This window comes from Dipodomys ordii, unplaced genomic scaffold (genome assembly GCF_000151885.1).
Source record: "Dipodomys ordii isolate 6190 unplaced genomic scaffold, Dord_2.0 Scaffold9, whole genome shotgun sequence".
NCBI classification, from domain to species: domain Eukaryota; kingdom Metazoa; phylum Chordata; class Mammalia; order Rodentia; family Heteromyidae; genus Dipodomys; species Dipodomys ordii.
Window position 1 is genome coordinate 6,585,845 of NW_012267225.1, and position 22,837 is coordinate 6,608,681.

The window sequence follows — 22,837 nt, forward strand, 5'->3', positions numbered from 1 at the left end:
TCTAACCTAGAAACAGACTGAAGCACACAGAACTGAAAACCATCTTCACATCAATCACTGATTAGAACAAGGAGATCTGAAATCAGCAGTGCATCAGAGCCATCTGAGAGCTTGTATCTGTACCTGCCTCCACCCCTCTCCAGGCCACACTTCACAGCTTGAGGGGCATAACACAACAGGCACACAGGGGAGATAACGCAGGATGCACTTGCTATATAGTTGTTTATAAGGGGTCCTACAGTACCACAATCCTTGGCCAGCTCTGGTCCACTCTACAAGTACCACACATGCCAGTACTTATGCATCACTCACTTGTTTAGAGTCTCTATAAGAATAAAGCCAACAAGAACAGGTGAACATTTTAGGGGCTTTTCATGCCCTCTTCAGAATTCAGCCTAATCAGAATGAGGAGCTTTAATCTGACTTACTTCTGAGCTAATACAAACAGATCACAGTGTACAGAGAATAGAGATACACTGTGAAGAGAACTAATGGTGTTAACAAAGAGCCCCTCTTTTTCATTATAATTTTCATTAATAGTAAATGCACGTAAGATAGCTTTTCCTCAGAAGAGTTTCCCTGATTACCCCCAAACTATCCATACAGAAATTTCCTTAAAGTATGATTTCTTTATGCAGAATCTTTAACTAAAAGTCAAAAGAATTTAGTTATTTTAAACCCAAGTAGGTATTACTTTCATACCTTTCAGTTGAGGGGAAAACAAACATTTTTCCACTACTTGTTTTACTAACATTGCTTCCATATAATAAAAAGAGAGTAGTTTTAATTCAAAGTCTCCCTTTCAACAATGATAGATTCTACATTTTATAGCTTGCTCAAATCTTCTCACATTAATTAGGTCTATCCCAAAATGTTACCAACTTAAAAAAAATTACCATTTCAAAATAACAACACAACTAATGCAAATAACCTATCTGTGTAATGATGCAAAATCACCACAGGCTCAATAAAAAGGGAGTTGTTTCACATGAGAGGACAGAGGGCTGTTTTGGAGACCGTTAACTCTGGGAACCTGACTGCTCGAGACACAGCTACATTCTGCTTATGGTTTTAGTACAGTGTTCACAGATAGCTATGGTTCACTCTAGTACAGCAACTGACTGCTTTATATACATGATGAAACCGCTGTGGCTTCTTCCCCTAGCACTAAATCCTGCCAGCCACCTTCACTCAGAGCCTCTACAAATTGTAGCACTTCACAGAAAACTTGAGTATATTAATTTAGCTTGCCTTCTGGACCAATTTTAAGGCTTAAACTTCACTTTTCTCCTCCTCCTTCTCTTACTTTACTCTGTTTTTCATATTTTGGGGGCAGAAAGAGTTCTAATATCTATGTATATATTTTCCTTGACACCAATATGAATACAATATGAGTATACTTCATGCTAAAGGAAAACTGTGTTTTAAGGCCTGATTGGTCCACATGTTATACAACACAAAACTAACAAATGTCTCTCATGCTCACTTAGGTTATAGCAAAGGATAATGAAGTTATTCTTCCTTTTCTTACTCCATGGTGACTGAAAATGTGAATCAATCAATGCCACATAATTAAATAGGATGTTGCAAGTTTTCAAAGAGAGATTGAATTTTAACCTAGTATTTGTTATACACTTTCTTTTCATATATATTTACTAAGCTTATACCATAGGTAGTTTAGTTTTTTTTAGAGCTTATCATTTAATTAGTACACAATCTATTTTAAAGAACTCTCAGACAAGATTTCAATGTAAATTTTATGACTTATACTAAATTTGTTGCATAGATTTTTTTTTCAGAAATCTAGTGGTAGTGCGCTAGCCTAGAGCACAAAGAAGCTCAAAGACAGTGCCCAGGCCCTGAGTTCAAGCCCTACAACCAACAACAACAAGAATACAAAATCTTTAAACTACATTGTAAAAATGTATTTTTAATTTTTAATCTCCATTATAAAATACTCATAACAGAATCATGTACTTTATGCAACTTATTAGATAAAAATAATTACAAGCAAAATAACTAGGCCTATTTCTATTCTACACAAAATTCCTCTTAATCACACTTATGAAATTCTATTCACAAATAAGATTTGGCAGAGTATGGTAGTAGCAGGAATGTTTGGAAACAGCATTCAATAATATAATTTGTGTGTAATTAGGATATTGTTTTCTGTTTGATAATCTGGCATAGTAAGGTTTACAGTGGAAAAGAGAAGTAGAAAGAAAGACAGTTAACTTAAATGCTGATGATTATCCCTGAATGACACAGACACTTAAAAGCAGTGTGCTGTCAGTATGCCTGAGTGAGCCTGATGTATGTGTATCTGGGAACAGAAAGATGACTTTGGCTATACAACAGTGAATACAAAAGGCAGTTTAGCTGATTGTTGGTGGCTCACAACTATATTCCTAGCTACTCAGGAGGCTGAGATTTGAGGATTGGGGTTCAAAGCCAGTCCAGGAAGATATGATAACTCTTATCTCCAATTAACTGCCAGAAAACTGAAAGTAGAGCTGTGACTCAAAGTGGTAGAACACTAGCTTTGAATGAAAGAAGTCAGGGACTGCACCCAGGTCTTAAGTTCAAGCCCCACGATCAACATAAATAAATAAAATAAATAAGTAAATAAAGTTAATGAATCCTTTCCTGTATACTCACACCCCTGTAACAGCTTCATTACCACCTATTTTCCCTAAGTCTTTTCACTTCTGTTTAAGACGCTAATTTTTCTAACATGTGCTCCTCCCTACAGCATCTACCATGACCACAAACTACCAGTGTCCCTAACTTTGCCTGAACTATCTCTCCAGCCACTACTGATCCCCTTTACCCCTTCTCTTCCTCCTTTTTTCCCCTCCTCCTCCTGCTCCTTCTCCTCCCTTCTTTGGTCCTATTGATGAAATCCAGCTATCAGGCCTCTACACTGACCTACACTGACAGCCCTCTAGTTTCCCTTCTTTCTCATCAGACTTTTATGTCTATTATTATGTATATATTTATACAGAATCTTATTATTAAGCACATCCTCTAAAACACATTCAAAATGAGTATCAAGAAACTGGAACATGTCTCCACTGGGGAGGCAGACAAATGGAGAGAGGGACGGTGATGAATACAATCAACACTCAATGTACATTTGTGAAAATGGAACTGGGAAGCAATGAGGCAGGTAGAGGAAGGGGTTGATGTGTGGAGGAGAGGGACAGAGGGGTGACGATGCAGAGTGCTCACTGATGAATGTGTTAAAGTAAAAACCTCCTTGTACACTACTTGAAGATAATAGAAATAGTAAGAAGCATTGTCCCATATTCTTGGCTTTGAACTTCACAGAAAAGGAACCATATTGTATATATTCCTTGCAATTTGGATCCTTTCTTTTGGGGCATTTCCTAAATCTATACTGCTGTGTAGAACAGGGCCATCCTCAGGTGGCATCAGAGCCGATGATGAGGACACAGGGGCATCCAGTCTGCGGCTACTGACCGTCTGGATTGTTTCTAGAATCTGTTGGTGGTGTTTCAGTGATTTTAGCTTAATCTTGCCACAAATTTAACATCAGTTTTAGTTTGTATAGTTAGTGATTTTTATATTACCCATATATTTATCAGCTTTTTTATGCTGATACTGGGGTTTGAACTCTGGGCTTGAACACTTCAGCTTTTTCATTCAAGGCTAGCAACTCTACCACTTGACTCATAGCTCTGCTTCTGGCTTTTTGGTGGTTACCTGGAAATAAAGAGTCTCATGGACTGGCTTTGAACCACGATCCTCAGATCTCAGTCTCCTGAGTAGCAAGGATGACAGGTGTGAGCCACTGTGGGCCTACCTATCAATCCTTTCCATAATTACGTATCAGAACTGTCCAAATCTTCTTGCCTGATATAAACCACTGAAAGTCTTTTTTTCTTAGATTTGATTTGTGTTAGGAGAAATCTTACTTCAAGCTCTGTGAGATAAATAATTCAGTCTGGGATTTATATTCTCTGAAGGCTCCATAAAGCTACCTTTCTATTATGTGGATTCCCGGGCTGCAGCTCAGAGGTGAGCTGAGAGTTGAAAGACAACTCCAGCTTGAGAGCAATGTCTTTTTAAAACCTTGCCTTTCTTCTAGTAGTAGTTTTCACTATTGCATGGTTACATTTGGATCTCTCTCTAATTTGTTCTGCTCTGAGCTCCCTGGACCTGCCTGAAGATTAGTACCTCGCAGTAATTCCACAAAATCTTTAGACAACATTTCTATAAATATTGAATCTTTATGTTTTACATTTGTAGTATATATATGTGTTATACATGTGTATATATACATATACATACATATACGTACATGTCAGTGAACTTACATACAGAATATTTTGAGCTCTACAATACTTTACTAATAATGCTCAATAAAAATGGGCAAAGGATCTGAATACTTTAAAAAAAAGGCATGAATAATCAATAACTCTTATAAGACAGTATCTTCAGTGATCAAAGTAATGAAAATTTATACCACAATGACAGGTTTCTTAAAATCTACTGGAATGACTAAAATTAGAATAGATGAAAAAAACTACTAGAAATTTTAAATTCTCATAGATGGCTGGGTAAATATAAAATAATACAATTACCCCAAATAAATCTTTGCCCTTCCAATGACATTATATATCCATTATACTATACAGCTCAGAAATTCAATTCCTGGGTGTTTATCCAAACATACACCTACATACTACACATACTTATTTTAAACATACCTCAGCAGGTGAACAGATTTTTTTTTTGGGGGGGGGAGTTGGTTGTGAGGCCTGAACTCTGGGCCTGGGTGCTGTCCCTCAGCTCTTCAGCTCAAGGCTAGTGCTCTACCACTTGAGCCACAGTACCACTTCTGGCTTTTTCTGCTTATGTAGTACTGAGGAATCGAACCCAGGGCCTCACGCATGCAAGGCAAGCACTCTACCACTGAGCCACCTTCCCAGCCCAGATTTTTTTTTTTTAATTTGGTGTATTCACACAAATGAAACACTATTACTTAGCCGAAAAAAGAACAAACTTCTGGAAACTCAAAACATGCTGGTCAAGAGAAATTAATTATGAAAAAATATAAACTGAATATTCCTTATCCAAAATGCTAGGGAACGCTAAATGATGTTGGAATATTTCACGGTTTGCCAATTAAGCAGTGTTAATGATAATACCTGAAATCTAAAATATTCTGCGTGCTGCCGGCACTTCAAATCTCAGCACATTTTACACTTTTGGATTAGGGAGCCCAGCCTGTCCTGCATAATTCCATCCATGCAGAGGTATAGAGTATACAAGGCTGGTTACCACACCAGGTAGCATAGGAGCAAATGGCTGGGGCAGGCACTGACCACAGAGGAGGACCAAGAAAGTTTCTGAGTCCTGAATGCTTCCTACATCTTAACTGAAATGATGGCGACACAGGGGCAATTGTTTACAGGGGAAGGAAGGAAAATGAGTTCTTCCACAAAAGGAAGCCAGTTAGTAGCAGAGCTGATACTGCAATCATTTAATTCCACAAAGAACGGAAGTTTGCTGTTGGAAGGACAAAACTGGTTGCTAATGAAGACACCCCATTCATGCAGTATTTGGCAAATGGCAGATTCTGAAGACATGATGGTGGTCAAGAGTTAGTCATCAGCTTTAGGGCCTGAAAATACACCTTGACAGAAGAGACCCTTATCTCATAAAGAAGACACAATGCTGAGCAGAAGATGCAGAACTGCTAATAATCCGATGACATGGAATGCTCTAGGGCTCCCAAGATCTCTCCCATAAGATTTTCATTTAAGGGTTTAGATTCCAAAAAAGGTACTCAGCTTAGAGACAAAAAAAAAACAACAAGATCTTAGATTATTGCATAAAATACATGGGCAGAAGACTTAAAAGGGTAAGGGAAAATGGTAAATTTAGGCTAGCAAGATCAATAGAAAGCCCACGGACTGGGAGAAGATCTTCACTAGCCATACAACAGACAAGGGTCTCATATTTAAAATATACCTGGAACTCAAAACATTAAATCCCCCAACAACAAATCTTTAAAGAAACAACTGCCCAATAAATAAGTGGGCTAAAGACTTAAAGAGAAACTTCTCTGAAGAGGAAAGAAGGATGGCCAATAGACACATGAAGAAATGCTCAATCTCCCTAGCCATAAAAGAAATGCAAATCAAAACAACACTGAGATGCCACCTCACTCCAGTTAGAATGGCTATAATCAAGAACCCAAAAAAAAAAAAAGCCGGAAGGGATGTGGACAGAAGGGAACCCTACTGCATTGTTGGTGGGATTGTAAACTTGTTCAACCACTTTGGAAAGCAGTATGGAGGTTCCTCAAAAGACTCCACATAGAGCTCCCCTATGACCCAGCAATCCCACTTTTGGGCATTTACCCAAATGTTCACAAACAAGACCACACTAAAGCTACCAGCACAGCTATGTTTATTGCAGCCTTATTTACCATAGCTAAGATCTGGAACCAACCCAGATGCCCCTCAGTAGATGAATGGATCCAGAAAATGTGGTCTATATACACAATGGAATTCTATGCCTCCATCAGAAAGAATGACATTGCCCCATTTGTTAGGAAATGGAAAGACTTGGAAAAAATATATTAAGTGAAGGAAGCCAGGTGCAAAGAAACATAGGTCCCATGGTTTCCCTTATTTGCAATAACTAGTATATGTCTGAGTCAAGCAGAAAAGGCCAGATAAGTTGATGTTAGGGAAATGAACCCTAAGATATGTATTCAAATGTTTTTTTTTCTTTCATGCGATTGTTTCTAACATATTTATAAGATTATTTCTTTGTTGCTTTGTATGTCCCTCCCCCACAGTATAACCCCTGCTTTCACTGTATTTGATGTTATAATTTGTGGAGGGGAAGGGAAAAAAACAAATTGTTTAAATAGGGATACAGGTGGACCCATTGCAACAATGAAATGTACAAGTCCTTATGTCAAAAATGAACTTTACAACTTTGGTAGGGGGTGCGGAGGAGGGTTGGGTTGGGGGGTGATGGGAGGATGGGATAGGAAGGGGAAACAAAGGAGGAGGCTACAATGCTTGATAAGAAATGTACTCATTATCCTGCCCATGTAATTGTAACCCCTTTGTACAGTATTTTCACAATTAAAAAAATGGTAAATTTAGTAAAGACAATCTAGGACATATTCTTTTTTTTTTTTTTTTTGTCAGTTGTGGGGTTTGAACTCTGGGCTGGGCACTGTCCCTCAGCTCTTCAGGTCAAGGCTAGCACATTACAACTGGAGCCATAGCACCACTTCCAGTTTTCTGGTAGTTTACTGGAGGTAAGAATCTCACAGACTTTCCTGCCCAAGCTGGCTTTGAACCTCTATCCTCAGATCTCAGCCTCCTGAGTAGCTAGGATTACAGGCATGTGTCACCAGTGCCCAGCTTAGGATATATTCTTGAAGCCTTCTTAAGAAAAAATAATTCTCAAGTAAAAATTCAAAAGCTGAAAACAATAGGAAAGGGAAATTAAGTTTGATCACATCAACATTAAAATTTTCTGTCCCAAAGGAATACTACAGAAAAAGTTAAACAGATGACTGAATGATGATTCGGCAAACACGCATATTTACAGACCATAAAAGCCAGGAAGGTGTTGCTGTCTGGAACAAGAATGGCTCTTGCAAATCAGTAGAAAAAGATGACAACCCCAGCATGAAATGAACGGCAGAAAATGCCAGCCACCCACAGAAAAGGAAGCCTGAGAGCCGCGTAAGCTCTGCCTAAATTCACCAACAAGTACAGAAACGGAAACCCCAACACTAATCTGAGCGGCACCATTTGGGAAGTGAGCGAAGCTGAGGACATGCAGCTGTGGGGAAGCAGGACCCCCGGCACGCGTGCATACAGCATGCAGGCCAACGCAGCCCCTCTTCAGGTGTGTGTGTGAACGAAGCTGAGGACATGCAGCTCGCGTGCATACAGCATGCAGGCCAACGCAGCCCCTCTTCAGCTATTCGTGTGTGTGTGTGTGTGTGTGTGCAAACCCAGGAAGTCCTCAGGCAGCCCCTCTTCAGCTATTCGTGTGTGTGTGTGTGTGTGCGTGTGTGTGTGTGTGCGTGTATGTGTGTGTGCGTGCGTGTGCGTGCGTGTGTGTGTGTGGTACAAACCCAGGAAGTCCTCAGGCAGCCCCTCTTCAGCTATTCATGTGTGTGTGTGTGTGTGTGTGTGTGTGTTGTACAAACCCAGGAAGTCCTCAGGCTCCTCAAAAAGGAGACCCTATTATTTGTAAAGAGTTGTACATTGTAGGTATTGACTATGATGCAAGGACATAAGAAACTGAAAAAACAACCAAGTTATCCTAATATACAATAGCACTTGAAAACGCAGAGGATAATACCAATCTATTGGGTTAGAGGGTTACAGTAAGAGCTAAGCAAGGTAATAATGAACAAGAGAAAAAGGCTTGTAAGAATGAAATAATCTGATCAGATGATGCCTGGCACCATTGGTAGGAACAGAGACTGGGCATGGGAAGGGCAGGAAGGCTCAGGCCACATTCAAGATGGCTATTCAATATGGCGGAAGAGGGGAAAAGGGATATCTTACCTTAACCATCTGTATATTTAAAGAAGAATGGCTATTCTCTTTTACATACAGGATAACAATCTCAACCCTGGCCTCAAAGGTCCTCCCATGCTGGCCTTTGCCTTTCCATCCACATTCCCTTCAAATCCTAGTCCTTTACCTCATCTGTTCAAGGCTGCTTCCAAACACAAAACCTTCCAAACGCTCTATGACTCATCTCCTCACATCACGTCTAGAATGTATGAGGTAATACATTCTAAATGCCAGGACGGAACCATACTTTCATATAGGCCTCACATTATTTTCTCACTGCCATTTTATTCCCTTGTGGTTCTTTAGTGGTGTGGCAGCTTATGCTTATAATACAGCTACGTGGCCGGGGGAAGATCAGGAGGACTGAGGTTCAAGGCAAGGGTAGAAAAAAAGTTAATGATACTCCCATTTCAGCAAACAAGGTGGGCAAGGTAGCACTGCTAAGTGAGAGAGGCCAAGGTTGGAGCATATGGCCCACAGACAACCCAAGCAAAAACTGCAAAACGTTATTTTGAAAAATAACGGAAGCAAAAGACTGGGGAGCCTGGAGGTGTGGCTCAAGTGGTAGAGTAACAGCCCAGCAAGCACAAGGCTCTGAGTTTAAATCCCAGCACCACGAAAAAGAAGCTTACTTACAGCTTTGTGTATTGTCTATATAATTGCTTCACATAAGAGTGTCCAATATAGGAATCAAATTTAGGGCAAGATCCATGCAGTAAGACTCTGCCACTGGAGGAAACCCCTTGAGGGTGATATTTATTCAGGTCCACTAGCTTCCAGGTTGCTACAATGTAAACTAAAGTAGAAATGGTAACAGTCCTGAGCCATACTTCCAGTCCTCAGGATATATAAGAACAAATCAATATGACTGAAGTGAAAAGACACCAACTCTCTGAAGACTCATTCCTTCCTTGGGATTTTATGAGCAGTGTAATAACAGCGGCTGGTAGTCTTTAAAACTAATTGTATTTCTGCAAACATTACTTAGGCAATGGCTATTCTCCTGTGCAGTGATTCTGAATAGAAATTGAAAGAGAAACATAGCAAAATTTCACTTAAGTAAACAGTTCCTGTACATTGGGTTTCATAAAGTTAAATTCTAATTAGTAAATAAAGAAATGTATGCCTAGTGGCAACGTGAAAGGCAACCTACACATTAAGAGAACTTACAGTTTGGATTTATGTATGTCTGTAGCAACAGGAAGAACTCCAGGAGAACTCAGAAATTTCAATGCCAAACATGTCACAAGAGGTCAGAGGTCACATTTTCTAACTGGGATTTGACCCTAAAGTAAGCAATACATGTAATTAATTCATGCCCTAATCTAAAATATTAAGTTGAACGGGACTAGCCTACCAATCCAATGTTAGTCTAGCTATATTAGTCTTAGTTCAATCACCCCGAGGAACACAAAACCAAACAAGAAAGAAGCCCGGAGATAACTATTTCTATTGCTCCCTCTCATCAGTATAAGGTGAATTTACCTCCACCAAATGCTCTAGCCAATAATCCCTATAGAGAAGAGCATAAAATCCTCATTGCTAACAACTACTTAGAATAATTATGAGCCTAACACCAAGCTATAAACATCCCAAGTAGATACTAATAATATGTCTGCATTAAGGTAGAAAAGAGTGGTATAACATTTTTATTGGAATATTAAAATATAGATGGTATTTAAAGAAATACCATAATAGTGAGTTTCTTTCTATCATATCAGGACTGAAAGCTTAAACTTCATTTCTGTTTCTAATTTTGTTATGTTGAGTCTTCATTCTTTGCTTCTTGATTTAAAATAAGAAAACTATGTGCTAAAACTTTAAGCATACAGATTGTATAAGTACTTACTTAATACAGATGATCACTAACCAAACATTTCAAAGCTTTATTATGATATCTGTCTAAATAAAAACTGATAACCTCACACATGCCACTATAATTCATCATTTGGAGATAATCAAATGGAAAAGAAAAGCTATTCCATTGCTTATCTTTACAGAATACTTTACACTGACTACTGTACATTCGTTGTTATGATAAAATGACTATTGTTTCAAATTCATGATACTGGTTAAACATCACAAAACAGCCTTCCATTTTTAAGAATGTAAAATGGTTTAATTAACAGGTGAAATTTATTTGGACCTGCTTAGTTCCCAAATGAGATCATCCTTGGAATTTTATAGTATCAAATTAAATTCATAAATAGGAGTTTTAAATCTGAGGGACAGTACCATAGTACCACAGCTGCTCACACCTGTAATCTTAACTACTCAGCAAGCTAAGATGGGAGACTGCTGCGTCATCAGTGTAGGCCGAACCCCCAAAAGTAGTCAATATAACAGAATTTGTTTAAAAAAAAAGTTTATCTTACAACTTGCTAAATAAAGAAGTCTCTCTGAGATATATGTTTAAGCTGTTTGAACTATTTAGTAGTAATTCCCTAACTTGCAATACCATTCTAAGATCTAATACTAACAGTTAAAGAAGAAAAAAAAGATGATTAAAAGGTGGTAAAGAACTCAGAGAGTTTCCTGGGAGCTCTCCTGATAACCCTCAGGGGTGGCTGCTGCAACGAGCTCTGAAAGTTACCTGACATCGTAATTAAGCACAAGAGCCGGGTGTGCGGATGCCCACCTGTGATAGCCAGTGCTGGGGTCCCCAAGGGGAGGTCCAGCTCCAGGTGGCCTGGGGTACCCGGCTCCATGTGGAATGCCAGCCTAGCACACTCAAGACCTTGCGTTTGATCCCTGGCACAACCCCCACCTCCCATACCCCCAAAAAACATGAGGTGAACAAACTTAAGACATAGACAAACTGTTCTACTTTGCTACAGGAACTATTATCATCATCATCATAATTAATATTACCCTACGGGACTAACTAATTGTGGGGATCCGGGGCTTAATTACTTTATATCGCTATACAGCTTCTTACGGAGGCCTTTCTAAACCTGTACCATACTCGCTGTCACAGGAAGGATCCGAGCAGCAGGAAAGAGTTCCTGTAGATCCTGACATGTCCAGGAGTGTACCCAAAATGAAAAATAGTCGTGCTTCTTGTATCTACTGAGGGGATACTTTTCAAAAACTGTTTTTAGCTCTGTGTTTGTACCTTAGAAACCATCCAGCATCTTTAGCAACCGTTGTTCTGTTTTAAGAAAAATCACAAGATTATTGTGAACTAGGAAGATGCAAAAAAGGTAACACGGTTAAACCTCAAAAACAAAGCAGAGCACCCTTGCACAACACATACAGCTAAACCAAATGACAGGAGTCCTGTGAGCAGGTGAGGACAGCGCTGAGTGTGGGAGCCAGAGCACCCCAGGCCTGAGGACGGCTAGCAGAGCCTCGCTGGAAGGCAAGGGGGGACAAGCTCAGGGGCAGATGACCCCCAAGACTCCACAGATACACAGGATAGCCTTACAATAGCCAGGGGACAAAGCGCTTGTGAATGCTCAAAAATCACACAGACAAAGCTCCACTCCAGGACAAAGACCCATGTTGTAGCAACACGCTAGGAATAAGACTGCAACACTATGCAATCGTTATAAAACTTTCAGAATGAGAAAGGGAAGTTACAGAAAAATAGGGAGAGAATCCCCTTTTCCCCAGGAAATCTCAGAAAACATGTGAACATATTTTTGGAAATTTATAAGAATGGCATAAAAAATAACAACTGTTTCCCCAATACTAGTTCAGGAAAACTGATCTCACATCACCATGACTGCTGTGGCTGGAGAAGCAGAGCAGCATATACACAACAAGGTATGCAGAGAAAAGAGAGAGAGAGAGACAGGCAGACAGACAGAGACAGAGAGAGACAGAAAGGCAGACACCTACTAGTTCAACACAGGAGGAAACAGAAGACAATGATAAAAGATGTGGAAGATGTGGATTAGAATTAGAGAAAAATCTCAGAAATGAGGTAAACATTTAAAGTAAATAAAGATAGTCCTTCAGAAATCAAGTCCTAGATTCCATCCTCGTACTAAAAAAAGAAAAAACAAAAACAAAACAGAAATGAAGTACACAAGAATGAACCCACACAGCAGATGATGCCATAGATTAACAAACTGTAAAGAAGGGCAATGTTAATTTTTTTAAGGGAGAAATAAAAAGGAGATGAAAAGAACTCAATAGAAAATGATACACAAAAAAGGAAGAAAACAAAACCCAGAATACTAAGAGATGCCAGAATAATAGTTTGTATACAGAATAAAGCAATAACACAAGCAGTACATCAGATATGAGCTGAAATACAGTAAATGATTTTAAGTGCATGAACTCCAAATGACACTTTAAAAATTACCCAGTTATCAACAGAAGGTGCTATCTGGATAAAGCAAGGAATACTATATGAATTGTGCATGGGTACACAAGTAGCAGAGCATTACCTTGCAAACATATTCCAGTACAAAAATCAAAGACAAAACCAATTACTACCATTTTCAAGCTTCCATGAATTACTAGATCAACAGCTACAAATGTTACAGAATAAGAAACACTCAACAGTGAGTGTTTCCTGAAAGCACATGACACCATCTACAAAACCATCCAGCCCTCATCCAGCCTCCAAGATGCAGCTACCAAGCCCCATGAAACATGGAGGACTGAGTCACAGGCCAAACCAGACCACAGCCATGCGATTTGCAGAAGCCAGACCCAGGGAAGACACAGAACGAATGACCTGGTTTCTTCACTAGCTCCCAGAGAAAAAACAACAAAGATGGATGGGAAAGCTGGAGATTTTTTTTTAAACTAAAAGCAGAGCTAGAACAAACCATGACACAGAAATAATTAGCCAGTTGAGGATGTACCAGGTTAAAGAGTCAGTTACCTCAAAGAATATAACGGATACCTGAAACTAGCCTTTATCTTTTTAAAAAAATAATAGAACCAAAATAAATGACAAAACAACTACATATGCATTCTTGTCTAACTCTACTAAAGTTGGTGGTGACTTAAGATGTGTTTAAAGTTTAAAAGATACCTCTATGTTCAGACCTGAACAAGTAATCAAAATAAACGGATGGGAAATAAACCTCAAGTTTTCAAAATATTTACCTTTGGAGAGTGCAGAGAAGAACCTCTAGGCTGTAGAGCAAAAGCTGTGATTTGTATTAACAGATGAGAGCCATTTCCTATCTGACCTTAGACAAGGGTGACACGCAAGGGGAGGGCATGGCCAAGGAGCAAAGATGCTGGTAGGAAATTCCCTGGACAGTTCCTTCCTGGAGGTGCTGGTCCAGTAGGGTACAATGAGGTTCATGATATAAAGGAAGTATAGAATACTCTACTGGGAGCCATAGAGGAAAGGAATATAGATGAGCAAAAGTAATGCTGGAAAGCACTCTTGAACACTTAACTGGTTTGTTTCGTTGGCTTTGTTTTCTGTCCATTTATGTATATGTACCTTTCTCCTTCTCTACCAGTCCCTCTGTCTCTCTCCTTCCATTCTTCTTTCCCCCTCTGCCTTCCTCTCTTCCTTCCATCTTCCAATACGACTAATGAAACTATATCATTTGGTACGTCAATGATCGTATTCTGGTTTAATTCAAGAACAGTGGACTTAAGACAAAGGAAGCTGTGCTGTGGCTATTATTAAAGAAAGAAGACAAAGCAATGAGACCCCTAACAAAACATGAGAAGACACAAGCAATCCTGTATAAGAAAATGAATTACAGAAGGAGAGGTTCATAATCTCTGCATCTCTAGTTCACATGTCCAAGCGTGTTTACACACACAAGTGTGATGATGCTCCAACAGACCCATAACACCCATAACTAGGGAGGCACACAGGGTGTCTGTCACAAGGTAACTGCCACTTTCATACTGGAGATTCTGATAGCATCTTAGAGAACAGCCTAAACGCTACTACAGAAAGAGTCCACAGATTAGAAAGAAGTCTCAGAAAACAAAATATCGAACATCAATGACTGACTTTAACTTAAAAATTAACCAAAGAACACTATGGTATTGCCACATTAATATTCTCCTGTGTCTGTATATTTTTAAAAATATGTTGTTAAAAAATCTCAACCAAAAGAAAATACTTAATCCTTTATTCTGTGCAATTTTTTATTCCTTTATTATTGGGGATCAAACCAAAGGCCTGCTACATTCACTACTAAGGAGCTAGTCCTCTACATTTTTCTTTTTTTTTTTTTTTGGTCCAGTCGTGGGGCCTGAACTCTGGGCCTGTCCCTCAGCTCTTCAGCTCAAGGCTAGCGCTCTACCACTTGAGCCACAGCGCCACTTCCGGTTTTTTTTCTTTTTTGCTTATGCGGTGCTGAGGAATCGAACCCAGGGCCTTGAGCATGCAAGGCAAGCGCTCTACCACTGAGCCACCTTCCCAGCCCCTCCTCTACATTTTTCATGTCAACATTACCTTCTAGAATTTGTTCTGCACGAAGTTACCAAGCCCCACATCACTTGCTTTATTTAAAAACATAATTATGGAAATAAACTATTTCCTTTATTTTTACTTTCCACATAGTGCTGTATTGTTTCCTCTGGTCTACTAGCCTACAGGAGCCGGAGCTGTCCTCAGGGACCAGGGCAAAATGTCACCTCACCCACCCTGCCTCCTGCCAACTCCTTCCTCACACATCCAAATCCAGGGAAGAGAAAAAAATACATGGAACTTAATTTGGTTACTTACTAATAAAGCCCCAAAACACTGTTAGGTAAGTGAGGTTTCATAATTCTCTGCTTTCCATTTTTATATACAATATCCAAAGAACCTGGGAAAGGGTAAGCATACTTCTATCTAAATTAAATTACCACCTCCACACCCAGATCATCTAAACATTTATAATACATACACTTAATTTTATACTTTTAATGATACAGATAGCGTAAAGCAAAATCCAACTAATAATTGAAGACCCCTGCATCAATATTTATCAGTAGCTTAGGTCTGATTTTCTATACCAAATCTTGGTCTAGCATTAGAAACCAGGAAGAACACACTTCATTTTTGAAAACTATTCATGACACATAATTTCTAAAATTAAGAATGACCTCACTAAAAATTCTGTTAGTGGGCAAAAGGCCACTAAGCTATTGTTGACTCTACACGTCAAGAGCATCCTGTATGAGTACAACACTGTTGACTGCTTTTAGACAGCTTCACCACATAGCACAAACATAAGTGATTAACTAAATACCTTTTCTTCAAAAAAGACAAAGTTTCTGAGTGTTATAAAACATGTATAACTAAAACCTAGTACAAGTAGAACATACACATTTTATTCATCTAAATTTGATGTATAAGCTATATACAAGCTGTACATTTTTTGGTTTAGCTAACAACTGGATACTTCTACAAGGCAGAAAGGGACTTCAGTCCTCTGTAATGTGTCGAATGGCACAGCTGATAAGGCAAAGTCCTATATGAAAGTTTGTAGGGAAATGTTTGCTTAGATTTACTTACTTTGTAATACGGTCAATGTTGGCAATTTGCTTCTGATTCCTTATAATCTCAATGGCTGCCCAAAGATGCTGGATAGCTTTTGTATCCGCCTGTCGTCTTTTTGTTAAACGTGCCATGACCTGTTTACTTCTTTAGCTGTAGTGATATACAAAAACATAAGGTAAAAATATAAATGGATTACAAAATGAATGATCAACATAAGCCATATGTTCAGCACCCCTGACTACAGATGGTAAGTACTAATGCAGGACACATTCAGTGCCCCTGACTAAGGATAGTAAGTATGTAGCACAGCTGATTCCCAGGTCCGCATCCACACACCACCATGTTTTTATTTCATAGAAATTACCATTCACTTCATCATTTCATAGACGATTACATTCTAAAACCCAATGATATCCTAAACATAAGGCTTAATTCTTAAACTTTAAAAATGTTACTTTTCTAAATTCATTTAAAAGATAATTGGTCAGAACAAAGGAAGCTGGGCTCTGGTGGCTCACTCATGTAATCCTAGCTACTCAGGAGAATGAGATCTGAGGATCATGGGCAGGAAAGTCTGTGAGACTTTTTCTCCAATTAACCATCAGAAAACTCAAAGCAGAGCTGTGGCTCAAAGTGGAAGAGTGCTGGTCTTGAGCAAAAGAGCTCAGGGATAGTGCCTAGATCGTGAGTTCAAGCCCCAGGACCAACAAACAACATAAATTAATTAAAACAAAACAAAGAAAATAATTGACAGGCCAATAGGCTAATAACAAATGCAGAAGTAAAATATGACAGAATTATATTACAGTAAATTTCTTATATTTTGTGAGAGGTGGTGTTAATACAAGTGGGACAATGGTAAATTAAGGATGCATATTGCAATTGTTAGACCAAACACTAGGAATAATACAAGGTTATAGGCAACATACAATTCAACTTGTAAACTATTCTTTCAAAAAATGGCATATAAACTTATTTTTCACAGTTATGTAAAGAATGACAGCAAAGCTAACAGTCCAAAATAATATTAAGCATACTAAATAGCAAGCCTTATACTAAATAGCAAGTACCAGAGAGGAGGGACACCGGTTTAACAAAAGCCCAAATATAACACCACATGTGCATGCACACGCATGTGCACACACAGAGAAATGCAACCAGGTAAATTATGAAGTTTGTAGCATTTTGTAAGTTTCAAAATGAACTCCACCTAATAAAACAAGATCTCTTTACACTACAACCACTTAAGATTCTCCTTTCTTAGGAAGACAAATGCATTGATCCCTAGATTTCACTTATACCTGTTATATACCAGCCACTTTTCTAAGCTCTTGAGGTACAGATACAGACAGACAGAAAAGCCTTCTCTCATCTACTAAATATCATTAATAATGTGCTAGACACAAGAAATGAATAGCAATTGGCTATTAATCAATACACAGGAAAATCTTAGAAAATAATCTAAGATGTTAACTATAGACATAGATGATTCAAGGTCATCATTGACAAGGTCAAACTTTCAATCCATTCTTACCAGAATGTATTTATATTGCTAGTGAAGTGTATTATTTACCATTCCTAAGCCTTTGCTTAAGGGAAGGGATATCTCCCTGACACACTCTATCTGCCCCTTTACTGTGTTCCCAGTGCTTTCTGGAGCTCACTCAGGTGAAATCTTCCCTGAGCAACTTTGCTCCTGGAATCTAAATCAAACTCAGTTGTCTTTCGGGTGCTAATGGGAGTTTATGCATTTTTTTTTCAAACCTGCCCTTTGTGTGATTAATTATAAACTCCTCAAACAAAGTCCCTAATTCACCTAAAACATCTCATTTACTTTTACAGAAATTCCTCAAATGAAACCCTGAATTCAACTATGGTCATCTCATTTATTATCAACATTTAATGTTTTTCAAGGTGCTTAGCATACTTTTGAACAAAATAAAACTTCTATATGAAATTAGTAAGTTACATAAATTACATATTATATAAGTAACAAAACCCCAGAGTAGGGCTTCACTTATGTTTTATCAAAAACTGAGACATCAAAAAGAAAAGATGATAAGATCTGTACAAGTCATTAACCATCTTCAACCTTTCTCTGTTCCAGTGCATTGGAGGGATATAGCCAACGCTCCATAACTAGCTCCTTAGTGGTTCTCAAGCAGCCAGTAGTTTAAAATATATCAGCGAAAACTTTTAACAATTCCAAGTAACTTCAATAAGGCTCCAGGTGATACTGATATTTCCTGTCCCTAGATACCCAGGTAACCGTAGTTCTTAAGTTTATACAGGGGCTCCTGTTTCTTATCATACCACCTACACACAAACAGGAGAAAGTTAGAGAAATTTTTAAATAAGCAAAATTAATGTGTTGCTTGATTGGTGTGGTGGGGGAGAGAAGAGGGAGGGTGGATCTATAAACTGTTTTGATCTAATGTGAAGAACAGGAAAACAGATGGAGAACACAGGAGTGGGCACTGTATCAGCATATTTTGATTTTTTCTGCTGGTACTTTTTATTATGGTGCATATTAGATTTGCACCAATATCATATAAAAACTTTAAATGAATCCTTTTTAAAAAAATCCTTTTTGCAGTACTGAGGTTTGAACTCGGGGCCTTGCACTTGCAAGGTGGCCACTAGATCACTTGAGCCAAGCCTCCAGGTCTTCCGGCTCTGGTTTTCTGATAGGGTCTTGCCTGATGCCAGGTCTGGCTGTACCTCAACCCTCCTATTTTACACTTCCCTCCATATCTGGGGTGGCAGGTACACACCAACAGTTTTTTTGGTTGAGATAGGATTTCACAAATTTCTTTTTCACAGGCTGGCCTTGAACTGTAATCCTCCCCCATTTCCACCTCTTGGGTAGTTAGGATCACAGGTGTAACCACTGGTGCCTGCCTCTTTGAATCCTATTGGTTTAGTGTACATTTCATTGTAATCTAGATAAGCATGAAACTTTCCACAAAAGTCCGTATCACTGTTGTGTAAGGATTTAGAGCTGTTAGAGGACATGGTCACATGTATTTGCTACAGATAGCAAGCACCGCTTGGAGTATACAGCTCCCATTTCCCGCACGGAGAGCAAGCAAAGTTTCCCTCTTCCCATTCCCCTGACTTGAACTCTGTCACACCAACACACATCCTTTTACATTTTTACGAGAAATTTCTAAACCTCTTTCTGGTTGTGTGTATAAACTTAAATAAAAGGGTGTGTACCTATATAAACATCTTGATGTATTAATGTTACTCATAAAGTGCTTTAATCTTTGCCTTTTACCACTTAACACATTAAATGACACTAACATCTAGACATCTTTATAGTTCCTTTTAAGTATTTTCACTCAGATCAGAAAAAAATCATTTTGTATTTTCTCGAGTTTTTTATAATTTATTTTTAAATACGGACTTTGTAATCCAGCTGGAATTAATTTTAATTATTAATATTTAGGGCATGCTCCTGCCTCGGTCTCCTGGGTACTGGGTGTTTTGGGTGAGTGTCACCACACCTGGCCACATTAAGCATAAAACACAGAGCCCTCCTATCCTGCAGACCTCACACAGACACAAGCTCCGCCACTAGCAACATGTCCCAGGGCAATGGAAACTTGTCAGAACCAATGAACCCTCAGTGACAATCCCAGGCCCACGGCTTTCCTTCAGAGCATTAAACATTCTATGGGTCTCATGCGTGTAAAATGACAAGGAGGCACACAGCATAATTTCACTGCCTTCAAAATCATCCGTGCGCCACCTATGCTCAGCCCCCATCGACTGCGGTGACTGCTCATCCTTTTGCTGTCTCCACTGTTCTGCCTTTCCCAGAATGACATGTAATTGGAACCACACAGCTTTTTTATATTGACTTTCCCTTTGCAATATGCACCTGACCTGCCTCCAAGTCTTTTCATGGGCTTTGATAGCATTTTTATTAACACTAAGTAATATTCTGTTGGCTGGACTTAACAGTTTATTGATCCACTTGCCTCCTGAAGGCCACCTTCGTTGCATAAAAATTTTAGCAACAATAAACAGAGCTGCATACAGAAGTTTGGGTATGCACATTGTCCTTTCAGGCCACTTGAGATAAATACTGAAGAGCATGCTTAACAGAATGGATAAGCCATCTTTCAAAATGACCCCACCAGTCTGCATTTCCATCAACCACAAACGAGCGTCCTGCTGCTCCTCGTCTTTTCTAGCATTTGGTGCTGGATTTGAGTCTGGCAAGAGGCATGTACTCAGAGTAGGCTCCCGATACTGTGATTCAATTCTCTCATCACACATGTCGAACAGGTTTTCATTTGTCATCTCCATTTCTACTTCAGTAGACATAGTTTTGCCCATTTTTTATTGTGAAAATACAGTAGAGGGGTTACAATCACATGAGCAAGGTAATGAGTACATTTCTTATCAAGCATTATTGCATCCTCCTTTGTTTCCCCTTCCCTTCTCCCCACCAACACCCCCCCACCAAAGTTGTAAAGTTCATTTTTCGACATAATGTCTTGTACATCTCATTGTTACAATGGGTCTACCTATATCCCTATTTAAGCATTTTTTTCCCTTCTCCTCCACAAATTATACCAACAGCAAATACAGTGAAAACAGGGGTTATACCATGGGAGAGGAACATACAAAGCAATCATACAAAGAAATCATCTTATAAATATGTTAGAAACAATCGCAAGAAATAAACATTTGTGTCCTTATCTTGGGGTTCATTTTGTTTAACATCATCTTATCTGACCTTTTCTGCTTGTCTCAGACATATACTAGTATTGCAAATAAGGGAAACCATGGGACCTATGTTTCTTTGCACCTGGCTTCCTTCACTTAATATAATTTTTTCCAAGTCTTTCCATTTCCTAACAAATGGGGCAATGTCATTCTTTCTGATGGAGGCATAGAATTCCATTGTGTATATAGACCACATTTTCTGGATCCATTCATCTACTGAGGGGCATCTGGGTTGGTTCCAGATCTTAGCTATGGTAAATAAGGCTGCAATAAACATAGCTGTGCTGGTAGCTTTAGTGTGGTCTTGTTTGTGAACATTTGGGTAAATGCCCAAAAGTGGGATTGTTGGGTCATAGGGGAGCTCTATGTGGAGTCCTTTGAGGAACCTCCATACTGCTTTCCAAAGCAGTTGAACAAGTTTACACTACCACCAACAATGCAGTAGGGTTCCCTTCTGTCCACATCCCTCCAGCATCTGTTGTTATTAGAGTTCTTGATTATAGCCATTCTAACTGGGGTGAAGTAGTATCTCAATGTTGTTTTGATTTGCATTTCTTTTATGGCTAGGGAGATTGAACATTTCTTCATGTGTCTATTGGCCATCCTTCTTTCCTCTTCAGAGAAGTTCCCCTTAAGTCTTTAGCCCACTTATTTATTGGGCAGTTGTTTCTTTGAAGATTTGTTGTTGGGGGATTTAATTTTTTGAGTTCCAGGTATATTTTAGATATGAGACCCTTGTCTGTTGTATGGCTAGTGAAGATCTTCTCCCAATCCGTGGGCTATTGATCTTGCTAGCTATGTTCTTTGCCATGCAGAAGCTCTGCAATTTCAGTTTTGCCCATTTTTAACCGACTTTTCTTATGGTTCAGTTTTAGGTATCCTTTGCATAGTTTGGTTAAAAGTCCTTTATCAGATGCATCTCAGAAAGATCCTCTCCCAAGCCATGCCTTATTCTTCTCATTCTCTAGACATTGTTGTTCACGGAGCAAAAGGTTTATGAATTCCAATTTGCCATTTCTTTTACTGGGCATGTGTTTGGTGTTGAGCCCTAAAAGCCATCACCAAACCCAGGGTCATCAAAGCCTGTTCCTGATGTTTATTTCCAAGAGCTTAATGGTTCTGCATTTTACATTGAGATCTATGAGCCACGCTCAGTTGTTGTTGTTGTTTTGAAAGATTGCAAATTCGCAGTTGTCCCAGCGTTATTTCTTGAAAAGATCACGTGTGCACCACAATGCTGCCACACCTCTTGGTCGTCTGGGCCTTCTGCTCCATCCCACTCATTGCTCTGCTCCTTCACTGTGGCCATAGTGGTATATATTGATGACTGAAGCTCCCCAGGAGGTTGCGCATCTTCTGCCTTTGTTCTTCATTATTACATCTTGGCTATTCTAGGTCTTTCTCTTCTTCATGCCAATATTATGGTCAGTTTGCTTATACCTATGCAAAACGTTCTGAATACATCTGCATGAAATCTGCACATCGAAGTGGTAAGTGCTGACATCATGGCAATATTGTGTCATCCCATCCACGAATATCATCTTATTTGTTGAGTTCTTTTGTAACCATTATCAGAATTTGGTATTCTTTCTCATATATTATGCTAATGTAAATGGTAATGTTTTATCTTAAATTACACTTGTTCATGTTTGCATGTAAGAAAGTAATTAATTTTTGTATATTGACTTAATATTCTGCTCCTCCATACTAAGTGCTTTTCCCCCCTCTGGCTTCTTTCGAGATTTTCTTCTTTAATTTTCTAACACTTGAATATGACACACCAAGGACCCTTTTCATTCCATTTCCCTCCCTTGTATGACAGGATGGCTAGGGGTGGCTATCTCCTTTCCCCCATGCAGATTAGGCTCCATAAAATACAGAGTAAGGAGGCTCAGAAGCTGACGGAACCTCAAATTGCTTCTTCTGAAATCAACAGAATGCTCTGGAGTATTTGAAAATGGTTCTTCCCTGCTTTCCACATACATACCCAATGCTCCAAAAGCACAAAGGGGTTTTCCTGATACCTACTGTGAGATCCTGGCTGAGCAGCTGGAAATAAAACTCGGAACCATGTGGAGAAGCT

At 39.0% G+C, this 22,837-nt stretch overlaps 1 protein-coding gene across 4 annotated transcripts in view; it reads right to left on the reverse strand.

The window, feature by feature from the left end:
• Zmynd11 (zinc finger, MYND-type containing 11) overlaps nt 1–22,837 on the reverse strand; it is a 97,572-nt gene that overhangs the window by 56,238 nt on the left and 18,497 nt on the right. For 3 of the 4 annotated variants that reach the window (XM_013009355.1, XM_013009353.1, XM_013009352.1), the window contains exon 2: nt 16,030–16,164. In XM_013009355.1, the coding sequence (XP_012864809.1) occupies nt 16,030–16,145 (116 nt within the window). In that variant the 5' untranslated portion in view covers nt 16,146–16,164. Of the gene's footprint in view, nt 1–9,761; nt 9,878–16,029; nt 16,165–22,837 lie in introns of those variants that run through there. The other variant, XM_013009354.1, reaches the window with a different exon arrangement.